The following is a 15,376-nucleotide window of genomic DNA, read 5'->3' as shown; positions in this document are numbered from 1 at the left end:
AAGAGTAGAAAGAGTCTTCTATCATGTGGTAATAATGTTAATTTAAAATACTGTCATTAATTAGGGATTATACATATATGTATTATTATTTTAATTATTTGGAGCAAAAAAGGGATAACTTCATTTCACTTATTAACGATTTACTTCCGACTTTAGGAAGCAATTTTATTGTGAATGTGGTTGACGATACACTTTTCCATACTTTATAATGAAAATGTAAACAAGTCATGCACATATAGTAGCCCCAATTTTACAATACGTTTTTTGTCTCTCCTGTAAAATTACTGAAATGTGAGTTATCCCCTTTTTGCAGCAAGGTCTTCAATTGTCGACTTTACGAAACCTGGCACCATAGGTACGATGCTCGGATTCGAATCAAAGGTTTATGATACGGGAAGAACGTACGAATCTACGCGCGGAGTAAACATTTTACCTGTGAATGTCATAAGAATAAACTGTAATTTGGCAAGTGGAACGTATCTCAACGGAAGACTAAGCAACATGCTGCACGAGTTTTCGCCGATGGTCCCGCCAGGATATAAACTGGTAGAAGTACCGCAAAGTATCATTTACGTTCCAGTCGTCGTGAAGTGCGCACACGAAGTCGTCGTCCGAATCGTTGACCAGCGAGGACGATTGGTGAATTTTCAAGACGAAGAAATTACATTACGGCTGCACTTGAAGCGATGGGCATAAAGTTCGTAACACCGAACAGTTATAAAAGAAGTCGTATTGACGTAAATAAGAACAGTTCTCTACCAGACATCGGTGCATTAACACCTGACAACATAAAGTATCTTCTTAGTATTGGGCAAGTGCCGAATAAATATGGAAGACGAAATCCTCAACGTGGAAGATCCGGTCATTTTTGATGACAGCATTACGAAAATGGAATTGCACGAGTACCAGCCTTTCCTGCTCGGGCCGTACGCACTACCATCGGAAGTACGCATTGCAGTACAGCACCAAGATATTTGTACTTTACCTTCGCAGTCATTTCTACGTATAAGAGGCACGCTTACAAAAGCGGATGGTACACATCCGACAACGACGTCAATATCCTGCAATGGTATTCTTCACCTAATCGAGCGCATTACTTATGTACTCAATGGTGTCGAGGTAGACCAGACGAGAGATGTAGGCATAACATCTGCTATGAAAAATTACCTTTCGCTCACGCCAAATGAACTGTCTGCTGCAAAGATGGCTGGTTGGGCTCTCGAGGATGAATATAAGCTTCCGGTTTATGCCGAAGGGAAGTTCGAAGTTTGTGTTCCTCTGTCCATGCTTCTTGGATTCGCGGAGGACTACAAGCATATAATCATTAATTCGAAACAAGAGCTCGTACTACTTCTAGCCAACACGCACATTAATGCAATTGTCGCCGCTGCAGAAAACCCTCAAGATGTCTCGCTAACACTACAGTCTATCGAGTGGATGCTGCCCCACATCCAAGTGAGCACCGTTGAACGAGTCAAGATGTTGAAGAACATAGAAAATGGCAAGAGCTTCGATGTGCCATTCCGATCCTGGAGCCTGGAAACTTATCCCGGCTTGCCTCATAGTCAGCGTATCAATTGGATAGTAAAGTCCAGCTTCGCTACGGAAAAACCAAGATACATCATCGTAGGGCTTCAGACCGGAAGACAGCTCAATGCAGGAGTAAGTCGCTCCGAATGCGATAACTGTCAAATACGTAATGTAAAAATATTTTTAAACAGCGAAAGTTATCCGTACGTTGACATGAACATGGACTTTGAAAGTGGAAAATTTCTTCTCGCATATCAAATGTATGCCAAGTTTCAGCAAGCTTACTATGGGCGGAGACAGTCACCGATACTGAGTTCCGACAGTTTCAAGAACAAGGCTCCGTTAATGGTGTTTGACGTTTCCAAACAGGATGATCGAATAAATTCAAACATCATCGACTGTAGGATCGAGATAACGACTAGCTGAAATATTCCGCCAAACACCTATGCTTTTTGTCTGATACTTCACGATCGGCTTGCTTCGTACAATTGTCGAGACAAACTTGTAAAAATTCTGACATAAATACGGTTTCGTTTTCTATGATAATTTAGTTACGACCGAGCATTGCTAGCGACAAGATGTACTGCAACCTGCAAGGTTTCCAGAGCCAAAATGGGTTCGTGCTCAAGGAAATTAGCGTCACCTCCGGAGACAAGACTCGAACCCGCAGCTTCCGACCTCCGTATCCGTGGAAACTACTAGACGAAAAAAGTAAACGGTCAAACGAATGGCTATGTAAATACTACCATGGCCTGGAGTGGGACGAAGGAAAAATTCCGTACCATCAAGTGAAAAACACACTTCAAGATTTACTACTGCAAAACGAAATAATATACGTTGCCGGACCTGAACAGAAGAAATGGCTACGAGAACTGTGTGACGACGGAGCAGCTGAAATCGTAGATATACAGACCGACTACGGCTGTCCTTCCCTGCGCAAGCTTAGTGCAATATACGACGTGCAGCCACGTGACAAGTTTAAACGTGTCTGTGCCTGTACAAACTCGCAGTTAATGCAGAAATGGCACACACAATGTTAGTAGGAGCCTGCATATATAAATGGCGTACCTACGTACGTGCCTTCAGTTGACGTTCGACCTGCAAGAAGATGTTTACGTTTCATCCTGCTAACGTGTACGTGAGCGCAAGACCTAGTTTCAGCAGTGTCGAGTACAGCTACTGGGATTCCGGATATCTACGTACATATACAGAAACCTGTGATGGAGGTGCTCAGCATTGGTGGTTTGCGCGCTTTCCTGTGTCCTACGAACCGACTCAGCAGCTGGTAGCTTGTTGCGAACCTGGAAACTGTGCCGTCTATCACATGAGACCACACACAATCCTTCCTGCTAGCATCGCTGAGGTAGTCGCCTCGTCTGCACGTGCAACACCAAACATGGACGTGTTGCAACCTGTTGCGACCTGTGATGCATCTACGCAGACGTCCAAACGGTGTGTGTCTCGTCGTCGCAGTTCAGGCAGTGAATCTGTCCCAACTAGCACTGAGCCAAAGCCCAGGCGTAGACGTGGTCAAAGACGTCATCGACCATGTCTTGTCGGAGTTGTCGACATCGCAGAGGATGACCAGCTGGAAACCTGTGTTCCTGATCCCATGGCCTGCGAACCAGTTGGAAACGGAGTTGATGTTACAGTGTGTGCGGCATTAAAGACTTTGCTTGTGAAAATGCTTGATTCCTTAACCTAATGTGTATTTGTGTATGTTTTATAAATAAATGTGTAAAACTTGAACTTGTGTGTGTTTTTATTTCTATAATTTTTAGGTGCCTAATAAAAAAATAATTTTAAATACAGACATTATTTTGACTCATGTAGCATACCAGTAGACCGCGGGTATATAAGCGAGGTTCAGACGACTGGACCCGCAGTTCACCTCTGACCACGGTGCAGTACGGACGTGCTCTCTCCATTAAGTTTCGTGAGATTTAGTTATGTCGACCGGAATAGAATGTTTACCGACAGCAGCGGGGACCTAGATGGCAGCAACGATGATGGAGTCGGAGATCCAGATACCGACTGCAGAGGAGACCACAGCGGCGGTGGAGATCCCGATACCTGCTGCAGAGGAGACAACGATACGTGCAGTTCCACCATCAGCTGACGTTTCATCATCTGCATTCCAGACATCAAGTAATGAAGAGCATACATCGCATCAATGCAAATATTGTGACGCATCATTTACTTTCACTTCAAATGCGCGCAGACATGAAAGAAGCAGCTGTCAGAATAATGCTCAAAGAATACTGTTTCAGTGCAAAAAGTGCAATAAACTAATTTCACGTCTCGATAGCTTACATCGTCATTATAAAAAATGCTCCGAGACGTATAATGAACATGGTTATTGATTTGACTCATGTGTTGTACCGGCTAATGAGAATATATAAGTGAGACCCCAGGTGATATGGACTTCAGTCCGTCTCTGGCTGCGGTGATGAACGGCTCGGATAGTTAGACTTGTATAACATAATGGACCAGTATCTATCTATTCTTGAGAACTCGATGGCATCATTACCAGTATCAACACCAACCTGGATCGAAGGTCTACCATCATCAGTGCAGAGCCCGATGACAACGATGTCTACAGCTACACCTGCTCTCTCAGCACAGCGGGAGATTTCGACGCGTGCAACATCTTCTGCAGAGCAGACCTCAACGGCTTCAGAAGTTAACATGTCAGCAGTGTTACAATGGTTGTCAACAGTTCCAGTGGCATTGATGAAGGAAGGTGCATCCAACGGTGTTCCATCTTCCGGCTGCACGTAATGCGAGAAGATCAAAAACTTGAAATTACGTGATTATGTAATACACAATTGTAGTAATAACTCTGAACGCATTAAATATCAGTGCAACAGATGTTTAAGCAAGTTTGTACAATATGGAAGATTAAAATGGCATCTCAGGTATTGTGATAGACTGGCTGTACATTCATCGGAATCAAGCTGTATATTTTGTAACAAAACATTAGCAAATATTCAGAGTGCACAACGACACGAAATATATCACTGTCCTTTTAATGAAGTCGATAATTCGGCTTTGTGTAAAAATTGTGGTGTACCAATATGTCGACCTGATAAACTGAATAGACATTTAAAGTCATGTAAAGGACTTAGTCCGTACAATAAGAAGACTGTTTCAATCGAGAAATCCACAAGGCTTTAGTAATTTGTCTGTGTATTTTTTTGTACTTGTAGTAGTGTACTGAATTTGTGTAATAAAAGTTTTTAAAAGAACTTGCGGTGTTTTTATTTTCTCAAACCTGTCGCTTTTGTGGTATTTTTTAAAATTAAAGTTATTTTGTATCGGCCAGGGATCGAACCAAGGACCTTATTCGATCTAATCAATCAGTATATAGATTACAAATTTATTTAATGAATTTTGGAACTTTTCCCGAATTTCTAGCTAAATAATTGCGGAATTTCAAGATGGCGGCCAAATTTCAAGATGGCGGGTGTCACAGCAATAATAAATGATTACTGCACTCTAGCGGGTAAGAATTAAACTAACATGGCGTCGGTGCACTCTAGCCGACGATACAATGATGATGGCTTCCAGCAACGAAGACAAGATGGCGGACATGACGTCATACTAGGTGACGATATATATGCTTTAAGAAAAGTGGTGGGAGTCAGTCTGCCTGCAGCCACCACGGGGGAAGGATCGGTCGCCATTTTTTTTTGTATCCATCGGGTTCGAACCAAGGACTCCGAACTCCGTGTCGTTAATGTATAATTTTTAAATATTTTTTATTAAATTTTTATTATTTGAATTTTTTTATAATTTTTAAAATTTTTTTCGTTAAAATCGGATAATAAATAAAGGTTTTAAAGATGGCGGCCGTAACGGAAATTGCAACGGTGACGTCATCATCCAATATGACTGTCATGGCATCCTAGTTTTCAAGGTCATGACCTCGGCGGCTTAGAGCTGCTAGCTCTTAGGAGTTTTAAGCCGCTTTTAGGAATTTGGGTTCTTTCTAGGGCAAAACGACTTTTGAGGATTTTCGAAATCCTGATTTTTGAATTGTGGAATTTTTTGAGATTTTTTGACGGAATTTTTTTCCACAGAAATGTAAATTTTGGCGAATTTTGAGGAATTTTGGGCATTTTTTGCCCAATTTTGGCGAATTTTGAGGGTCAAAGGTCAAGGTCAAACTTGTCCCGTTACGCTATGTCCCGTTACGCTGCATCCAAGATGGTCGCCGTGGCGTCACAATCCAAGATGGTGGACCGACAATCACAATCCACGCGCCGGCGCCAGCCGTCGGAACCCCATTCATATACTACTGAGAATGTCCCCTATTAGATTTTATTAATTAGTTTGGAAGTGATTTGTTAAAAATTACGGCAGTTATCCTGTCCAAAAAACTGTGATATATAAATACATCTACTTTTGAGTTTACAATGGTTTTGTGGTCTAGGCACCATGAAACCAAAAATTATAAATATTTTATAGAAGTCGCATAATGGAAACGGCTACAATAGGTGTTATTTCTTTCAAATCTACCTATAAAATGTAATATATTTTTTTTTTCAGAAATAAAACTTTTCAATGATTACATGCTTTTAAAAAATTATGGATACTTTCTTGGTATTCTACTTAGAAAATGTTCAGCAGTATGTGATAATATTAATGACTATGAATACTTATGCATATGCATACAATACGTAATGTAACATGCACAGTTTTACTTAAGTTTGGGATATGGTTAGAAATCCAAAACTAATTTTCACTTCTGGTATAACACCAGATAACTTAAGCTACCGTGAATAAACTAGTTTCGGTACAAAAACGAGACATAATAGAATCGTTGTTATTTGGCTATCAATTAACTCTGGCAGTAGCTCTATGATAGACATATACTGCTGGTATCGGGCTGGCTGTTATTTATTTTACACATTCAGTACTATACATGTTGGACTAACTTGCTGTGTTCCTCACACGATGGGAAACACATCCGGCTAGACTACACAATCTGCACTATGAATCCTCTATCTTGTGTTGCTATGCAAAGGTACGTTACTTGTTAATGATATATTTTTTTTTAAATTGTGAGTTCGAATTACAATACGCTTAAATATTGCCTGGCTTGAAGGAATGAAAGGTTTCACCTTGTTTTTAAGAAGTCCAGCCGGTCCTATGACCTGCTCGAAGATGTGTTTCCCGACGTGGCTGTCGACAGCACTCAGCGGGTCATCCAGCAGGTACACATCACTGTCCCGGTACACGGCTCTGGCGAGAGACACCCTCTGCTTCTGACCCCCACTCAGGTTGATGCCCTGAAAATTACCATGCATTTGCACCTGAGTAACTAATAGCAACATTTTCATTTATTATTACTACAGTTTTCATATGGAAGTACACCACATCTTTCGTTTCATGGAAGCAAGACAACAGCTCAAAGAATCTGCTTAAAAGGAACTGAATGAAGCCCGAATTACTATGGAGCTTAGTAATGTAGGACTGTAGGGCTGGAGCACTATACAAGTATAGAATCTGCAAGTTCTCAAGAGAAATGTGTAGTATTATGCGAAGGAAACATGAGGGAATGGAGGAAACCTAAATTGATGGTTCTCGGAACATGAACAAAAGATCAAACACATCTTCTAGATTTTCGTTTTCATTTAAATAATACACTTCTTTTATTGTTTCCAATCACTATATTTATGAGAAGAATAAATTTGTAGTGCCCGTGAAAGGAATGTTAGAGTTAGAATGGAAGCTTGATTCCCCACTGTCTGTAAATATCTTTTGGAGGTTGTTAATATGCTTCACTGGAAATAAAATGTAATCATCTACCCCTTAAATAATTACGCAATAATAATACGTATTTTTAAAAAACTTAACAAATACATTTTTAATAAATAAATTTATTTAAATTTAATTGTAATTGACGTATGAAAAAAATGAGCAGCTTTTCCAAACGAAAAAAGACTACGGAAGAAGTTATACTATGGAGTTACCCAAATATATTAATAAATTTCTTTGACGTGAGCTTCCATAATAACCTGTCAGACTAATTAAAGATTTGATAACAAAAATGTAAGCAATTATTTTTGCTTGGATTAAAATTAAATGTAATATTACATTACATTAAAAAGTGTTCTAGAGAAAAAAAAATTGTTAGTAAACAATAAAAAATAATGATATTAAAGATCGATCCTGGAAGAAAAAATATATAAAAAACGTAAGATATTGTATGCTTCATTAATGGAAAATTTCTAAAATATTTTGGTAAATGATTGCATCCAGGGTAAATAATCTCACATTTGATGGATCCTGGCAATGGCTGTGTAGCTTTCTTTGAGCCTTAAGTTCATTTAGTAACTAACTTAAAACGAGAAATTACTAAAAATATTTTTCTTCAGTCTATTTTTTGTTGTTGTATTGAGTTTTGTTAGTTTGCATATAATATTGTGGCCAGTTATCACAGCCATTTTGCATCATACCAATAGAATTATACTAAAAATTTTGATATGTTAAGTTAGTGTTAGGAAAAAAAAAGAGTCATTCGAATTAAGTGTCCAGCATTGAAGCTACTTCCTCTCAAGAACAGGATTCCCGCCACGGCGCTAGGTGATGCGGTGTTAAGGCACTGGACTCGCATTCCTGGTCTTGTCACGTTGATTCCGGGTTTTGATTGTTTCCCGAAACCAGTCTGGAAAATACTGGGTTTCTTACAATAGACCAAGGCTGAGCATGCCTGATTACTGTTATTTGCAGCGCCTTACCGTCTCTATCACTTTGTCAACGTGACGCAATCTCACTAACTACGTTTTTGATTTCTAAGTTGAGACCCGATTGTACGGTGTTCCCGACGTGTTGTCAAACAACGAGCGTACCAACAATACAGTATGTCCATAAAATAAGGTCTCAGTTATAAATTTTAATACTATCAACTGTAAGCGTTGTAGAGATTTATTTCAAGATCACAATTCAAGAGTAACTCAAACCGTTTTAAATAAGTGCATGCGCGATCACTGCTTTGTGGTTTTCTCGCTTTTCGCGCCACCTACGCAAAATGGCGACTCCTGAGCATAAAGCGTTTTGTGTTCCGCAATTCGCTGAGAGTTTATTTGTAATTTCAGTTCAACGTGAGTTTCGTATAAAGTTTAATTGTGATCACCCATGTGACATAAACATCCACCGATGGCCGCGATAACAGAGCTAATTTTCGCTGGCCTCCACGTTCACTTGACATAACGCAATGTGATTTTTTATCTTTTGGGGCTTCATAAAATATCGTGTCTAAGTTCCGCCACTGTCTAACGATTTGACAGAGCTGAAACACAGAGTTTAAAAAGCTTTTGCTTCCATTACTCCGGACTTTTTAACGAAAATGTGGAAATAATTGTACTTTAGGTTGGATGTGTGCCGTAAAACTAAAGGTGCAAATATTGAACATTTGTAAGAAAAACTATGTTTTTTTACGTTCAATTTGATGTATGAATTGTAATTATTCGAAATGAAATATTATACATCTTTGAAACTGTGATATTCTTTTATGGACTTCCTGTATTACAGTTGTGGCCTTAGACTGGTAGCCAAGAAGTAGTCAGTAACTGTTGCAACGAAGGTCTACGATATTAAAACATATTCAAAACGTTTTAGACCTCCATAATTATAGCAAGAAGCGACCACTGAACAATCAAGTTTGATGTAATAAAGTTAGTGAAGTGAGAAGGCAAGCGCCTGCAGCTGAACAGGCTCGAGGCAGACCGGGTGTCGACAGCGCATGGCGACGGGCCAGTGCACTCGCTCTCCCCGCGGTGGGCCACGCCTGGGGAGACGTCCAAGCCTTCCGTATCCCGCACTAACACATTCCGAAATAGCTCCATTGTCATCTCATTCCTCACGACTAAGGTGTGGACTAGAAGTTAAGGGGAAGGAAAGGAACCGTAAGACGCCATATTGGTGCCAACAGTTAAAAGTTTCCAAACATTTTTCGTATTTTAATATTGGTAATTTGCCTTCGTTAAAGAAGAGATTACGCAAATAGATTTGCCAACTCCATAAGTAAACCATCGTCTACTTAAAGAGTTTTTACAGTTCAAGTCTTTTATCAAAATTTAATTCGATAATAAACGTTAATGATTTCACACGGGAAACTATTTGTAGCAGCCACATTTTAAAATCTAAAAAACAGAAAATTGTTACGGCCTTGAAAACTCTTGATATCACGACATCTTTCGGTTTCTGTATCGTCCCTTAAAAACCTAATGCATTCACACCGCTTGGCCAGGTCCATAGCGAAGATTTCTGAAGTAAGGGGTCGAGTATGACTATATTATGTTTTATAAGTACAATTTTTTTTTCCTTAATGATTGAATTTAAAAAAATAAAATTACTGTCACATTGAAATCTCATTAAATAGTAGGCTTTTAGAACTCCAAAGTTTATACACAGAAATTTTAGTAATGATTATTTTTGAGAAGAGTAACTAAACATTTTATATTTAATTTTATATTAAATTTTTTTACTCTTTGCTCTAAAGTCATTTGTTTGAAGATGTCGTAGAAACTAGTTATAAGCACATACATGAATTAATGTCATTAAATCCATGAAACTCACATGTAAAGTCAGCGGGAAATACATCTTACAGTAACACATGTGCAAACCAGCATTATTATAGAATATTTGTCTTAGAAACAAAATTTCTGCCTTTTTTATGTGTAGGGCTATATTGGGGAGGAAAATGTTATTGAAGCCCACTAAGAATTACAATAATCTTCCAAAACTTATAGTTCTGTAATCCTATGTAGCTAAGTTGCTGTAATATTATAATTTTTTCGATTGTTTTTTTCTTAATTTTTGATCCAGGAAGGCAGGGTCTGAACCCCTGGGCCTACCCCCTAGCTCTGTCCTTGGTTTGACGTATGCTTGGACTTACCTTTTCGCCAATCTCTATCTGGTCGCCGCCTGGGAGGATGGCCAGGTCAGACCTGAGCGAGCACGCGTCGATGACTCGCTGGTAGAAGGCGTGGTCCAGCGGTCTGCCGAACACGATGTTGTCTCTGAGCGTGGCGTTCTGGATCCACGCCTGCTGCGGCACGTACGCCGTGGACCCCTGAGGGCAGTGAGGGGCTCTTGCTTCCAGCCACACGACCTCGGTCACGGCGAGACTGCCACACTTGTCTCACCGACCGAGTCATTGTGTTGTGATAGCTACGTTCATATTTTAAAATATTTTGAATGAACCGCAAGTTCGTGCCATTAACGTAAATAAAAAACTTCATTTGCTATAACTTTGCAACTTATGGTATTCGTGTGGCTATCAATATTATCTAACAACCTTTATTCCTCCGGGTAGTGCTTTATTGGTTTTGTTTTCAGTTTCTTCTTTAATGTATACATAATATATTTCATCTAGAGTATGAAGGATTTAAAACAAGTAACATATTAAAGAGTTTTTCCTATGGAGAATATTTTAGTGTCATCAAATTATATGTTAAGTTCTTAAAGTCTCACAGAGCTGTGTTGTCTAATAAAAAACCTCATTGCTTGACGATTTGTAGAATTGAAATTTTGAGGCATGTTCGTACATTGTTTCTAATCCGTTAAAAGGAAATCAGTGCTATTAATCAGTTTTAATCTAGGTTTAGTTAACATTTAGTCTTCTACCGACTGAGGAATCAGTAAAACTAATAATAAAGAAGCAGGGAATGGATCAAATCAATCCCCCCGATACTTTGTACAAGTCATAATGAAATGAGTTTTTTTAACACATTTCTGTTTAATACTTTTCGCATTTTAAGTTAACAAATTTCTAATAATTTCCTTTCTTACATATTTGAGAGAGAGTTCTCATTTACATCTAGGAGCTACCCTTTTCTTTCTGCAATTTTATTCTTCCAAAATAAAACTCTTGTAGGTTACCTCTTCATTAACTACAAGAAATGAAATGTCCACATTGAGGTCATTAGAGAAGATAAAGGATGATGAGGTGAGAATAGAGCGTTGAAGGAATGAGTGGGTCAAGAAAACGAAAGTCCTCCGAGAAAACTCTTCGTACACGGTAACATCAGCCACATTTCCCACTCGCGGAAACTCCTAGTTTGAGTCCAACGTGAGTGGCAGATAAGTGAAATGACCATTCGACCACCCGGTTCCCGTGCATTTGCTACAGTTCACTGAAGCTACGAGGGCTATTCGTAAAGTAAGCTCCATTTGACCTTTAAAAGTAATAAACACGCAAGAAAAGTTTTTATTGACAGTTTTATTTTACTACATTTCTACTTAACATTTTAACTTAATCGCCATTCAGTTCTAATTACTCTTCGTAACACTGCAGCAGTTTAAACTTTCTGCATAGAAGTTAGACGCCTGGGAATGGAACGGATTATTTGGCCATAGACATCATGGAATTCGAAAAAGAAATGCGTGTAGCTTAAACACAGGCGCTTAATAAACCTCTCCGGAAAACGTTCAAGCAATCTCAGAACTTAAATCGAAAAATTATGGCTACCGTTTGTTGGGATGAAATGACGTCATTTTGGTTGATTTCATGAAACATGGATCAGCAATTACAGTAGCCATTACAAAAATTACGATTGTTAACAGGTTTAATTTCCAGGGGGTGAACTTATATTCAGAGGGTTTAAAAAAACTGGTGCAGCGTTACGAAAAAAGTTTAAAACTGAATGGCGATTATGTGAGAATGTTAAGTACATAAGTAGTAAACTCAAACTGTCAATACGAACGTTTTCTCACGAGTTTATTATTTTTAATGGTCAAACGGAGCTTGCTTTACGAATATCCCTCGTACGACCACAGCGCATCATTAATATTAAATTAACTTGTAAAAATTTTGGTCTCACGAAGTATACAACAAACGTAAACGTATTGCTGCTTAGTCCTCAAGCTCCACTAACGCGGCCACGAGAGGCTTTGCGCCGTCAGCAAAGTCCACTGGCCAATGCTTGGAGCCCCGCGCCTAGTCTCCACGGCACCACCGAGGGAAATGACTGCAGAAGCATTGACATAGGGTGCGTGCCGAAGTGGTTAGATACGGGCCACCGTGCCTAGGAACAAAGTCTTCTCCTTCGTCCCCGGGCTCCGGCGAGGCCTGGCCGCGGGACTCCCAAGAGGTCGCAGCCAGTCATCGAACCCAGGAGGGAGACATGAGGCCGTTGGTACACGTTCAAGCTGTGAGTGCATCATCGAGTTGGTTCGTATTTTATAAATGTCCTTTGCAGTTTTCACTGTATAAAAGAATTACGTAAATGTTTAACTGTTTGTGTTGTATTTATTTAAGTGTCTTTTTACATCATGCTTACAATGCCATTTTAAGGTCATCAACTTATTTAATTAAACAGTTACTCATTTTCCAAAACCAAAGAGAACTTATCTATAATAATAATAATACAGTATGTCCATACAGGAATATCTCAGTTTTGATAGTATATATTAACAATTTAATATAGACTGTTTACAACAAATTATTCATCAAGTTGAATATAAACTAACCTAGTTTCGTTACAAATTGTTAGTATGTGCACCTTTATTTACATGGCACACGTCCAACATAAAGTACGATTTTTACCACATTTCGGTTAACATTTCCGGAGAATTGAAAGAAATAGCCTCTTCAATACAGTGTCTCAACTCTGACCAATCATTAGGTAGCGGTGGAACGTAGACACGATCTTTTAGAAAGCACCAAAAGGAAAAAAATATATATATCATGGCGTTATGTCAGGTGAACGTGGAGGCCCAGCGAAACAGATCACTGTCGTCTCGACCATTACCACCCATCCGACGGCCAGGGACTTCGACTTTCAACCACTCTCGTGCGAAGAGATTCCAATCCTGTTGCCGAATGAAGTTTACAGTTTTCACTCGCTACTAATTGATGAAAGAGTTATTTTTTAATTGCTACGAGTGAGTAAACAACATAGTTGTATTTGCGCATGAACTTATAAAACTTGTTGGGTTACCCTTTAATTGCGACCTTGAACGAACTCTCTACGGAGCTTACAGCTGATGCACGGGACATTGTTATACAAACTGTGTGCCACAGGTGTTGCACTTACCGTGGTGTTGACGCTGCCGCCCGCCACGTCCATCTCGCCCAGCATGGCGGACACGAGGGAGCTCTTGCCCGAGCCCACGGTCCCCACCACCGCAACCAGCGAGCCCTCGGGCACCACCACGCTCACGCCCCTCAGCACCGGCTCCTGCCCGCGGCCCCACGCGAACCAGCCGGCCCTCACGCTCACGGCGACCTCTGCGGGCAGGGGAGCGCGCCACGCTCTGCCGCTAGCCACGTCCATCTCGCCCAGCATGGCGGACACGAGGGAGCTCTTGCCCGAGCCCACGGTCCCCACCACCGCAACCAGCGAGCCCTCGGGCACCACCACGCTCACGCCCCTCAGCACGGGCGCCTCCCCGCGGCCCCACGCGAACCAGCCGGCCCTCACGCTCACGGCGACCTCTGCGGGCAGGGGAGCGCGCCACGCTCTGCCGCTAGCCACGTCCATCTCGCCCAGCATGGCGGACACGAGGGAGCTCTTGCCCGAGCCCACGGTCCCCACCACCGCAACCAGCGAGCCCTCGGGCACCACCACGCTCACGCCCCTCAGCACGGGCGCCTCCCCGCGGCCCCACGCGAACCAGCCGGCCCTCACGCTCACGGCGACCTCTGCGGGCAGGGGAGCGCGCCACGCTCTGCCGCTAGCCACGTCCATCTCGCCCAGCATGGCGGACACGAGGGAGCTCTTGCCCGAGCCCACGGTCCCCGCCACCGCAACCAGCGAGCCCTCGGGCACCACCACGCTCACGCCCCTCAGCACCGGCTCCTGCCCGCGGCCCCACGCGAACCAGCTGGCCCTCACGCTCACGGCGACCTCTGCGGGCAGGGGAGCGCGCCACGCTCTGCCGCCCGCCACGTCCATCTCGCCCAGCATGGCGGACACGAGGGAGCTCTTGCCCGAGCCCACGGTCCCCACCACCGCAACCAGCGAGCCCTCGGGCACCACCACGCTCACGCCCCTCAGCACGGGCGCCTCCCCGCGGCCCCACGCGAACCAGCTGGCCCTCACGCTCACGGCGACCTCTGCGGGCAGGGGAGCGCGCCACGCTCTGCCGCCCGCCACGTCCATCTCGCCCAGCATGGCGGACACGAGGGAGCTCTTGCCCGAGCCCACGGTCCCCACCACCGCAACCAGCGAGCCCTCGGGCACCACCACGCTCACGCCCCTCAGCACCGGCTCCTGCCCGCGGCCCCACGCGAACCAGCCGGCCCTCACGCTCACGGCGACCTCTGCGGGCAGGGGAGCGCGCCACGCTCTGCCGCTAGCCACGTCCATCTCGCCCAGCATGGCGGACACGAGGGAGCTCTTGCCCGAGCCCACGGTCCCCACCACCGCAACCAGCGAGCCCTCGGGCACCACCACGCTCACGCCCCTCAGCACCGGCTCCTGCCCGCGGCCCCACGCGAACCAGCCGGCCCTCACGCTCACGGCGACCTCTGCGGGCAGGGGAGCGCGCCACGCTCTGCCGCTAGCCACGTCCATCTCGCCCAGCATGGCGGACACGAGGGAGCTCTTGCCCGAGCCCACGGTCCCCACCACCGCAACCAGCGAGCCCTCGGGCACCACCACGCTCACGCCCCTCAGCACCGGCTCCTGCCCGCGGCCCCACGCGAACCAGCCGGCCCTCACGCTCACGGCGACCTCTGCGGGCAGGGGAGCGCGCCACGCTCTGCCGCTAGCCACGTCCATCTCGCCCAGCATGGCGGACACGAGGGAGCTCTTGCCCGAGCCCACGGTCCCCACCACCGCAACCAGCGAGCCCTCGGGCACCACCACGCTCACGCCCCTCAGCACCGGCT

At 43.4% G+C, this 15,376-nt stretch overlaps 1 protein-coding gene across 1 annotated transcript in view; it reads right to left on the bottom strand.

Moving 5' to 3' along the window:
- The window catches only part of LOC134531094 (multidrug resistance-associated protein 1-like), a 195,567-nt gene that overhangs the window by 118,804 nt on the left and 61,387 nt on the right, over positions 1 to 15,376 (bottom strand). The window contains exons 14-16 of the mRNA XM_063366632.1: positions 13,578 to 13,771; positions 10,436 to 10,612; positions 6,657 to 6,824 (exon numbers count right to left, since the gene is read on the bottom strand). Coding sequence (XP_063222702.1) covers positions 6,657 to 6,824; positions 10,436 to 10,612; positions 13,578 to 13,771 — 539 coding nt within the window. The remainder of the gene's footprint in view (positions 1 to 6,656; positions 6,825 to 10,435; positions 10,613 to 13,577; positions 13,772 to 15,376) is intronic.

Source organism: Bacillus rossius, chromosome 3 (genome assembly GCF_032445375.1).
Source record: "Bacillus rossius redtenbacheri isolate Brsri chromosome 3, Brsri_v3, whole genome shotgun sequence".
NCBI lineage: Eukaryota > Metazoa > Arthropoda > Insecta > Phasmatodea > Bacillidae > Bacillus > Bacillus rossius.
This window is presented reverse-complemented; position numbering and strand designations above follow the sequence as displayed.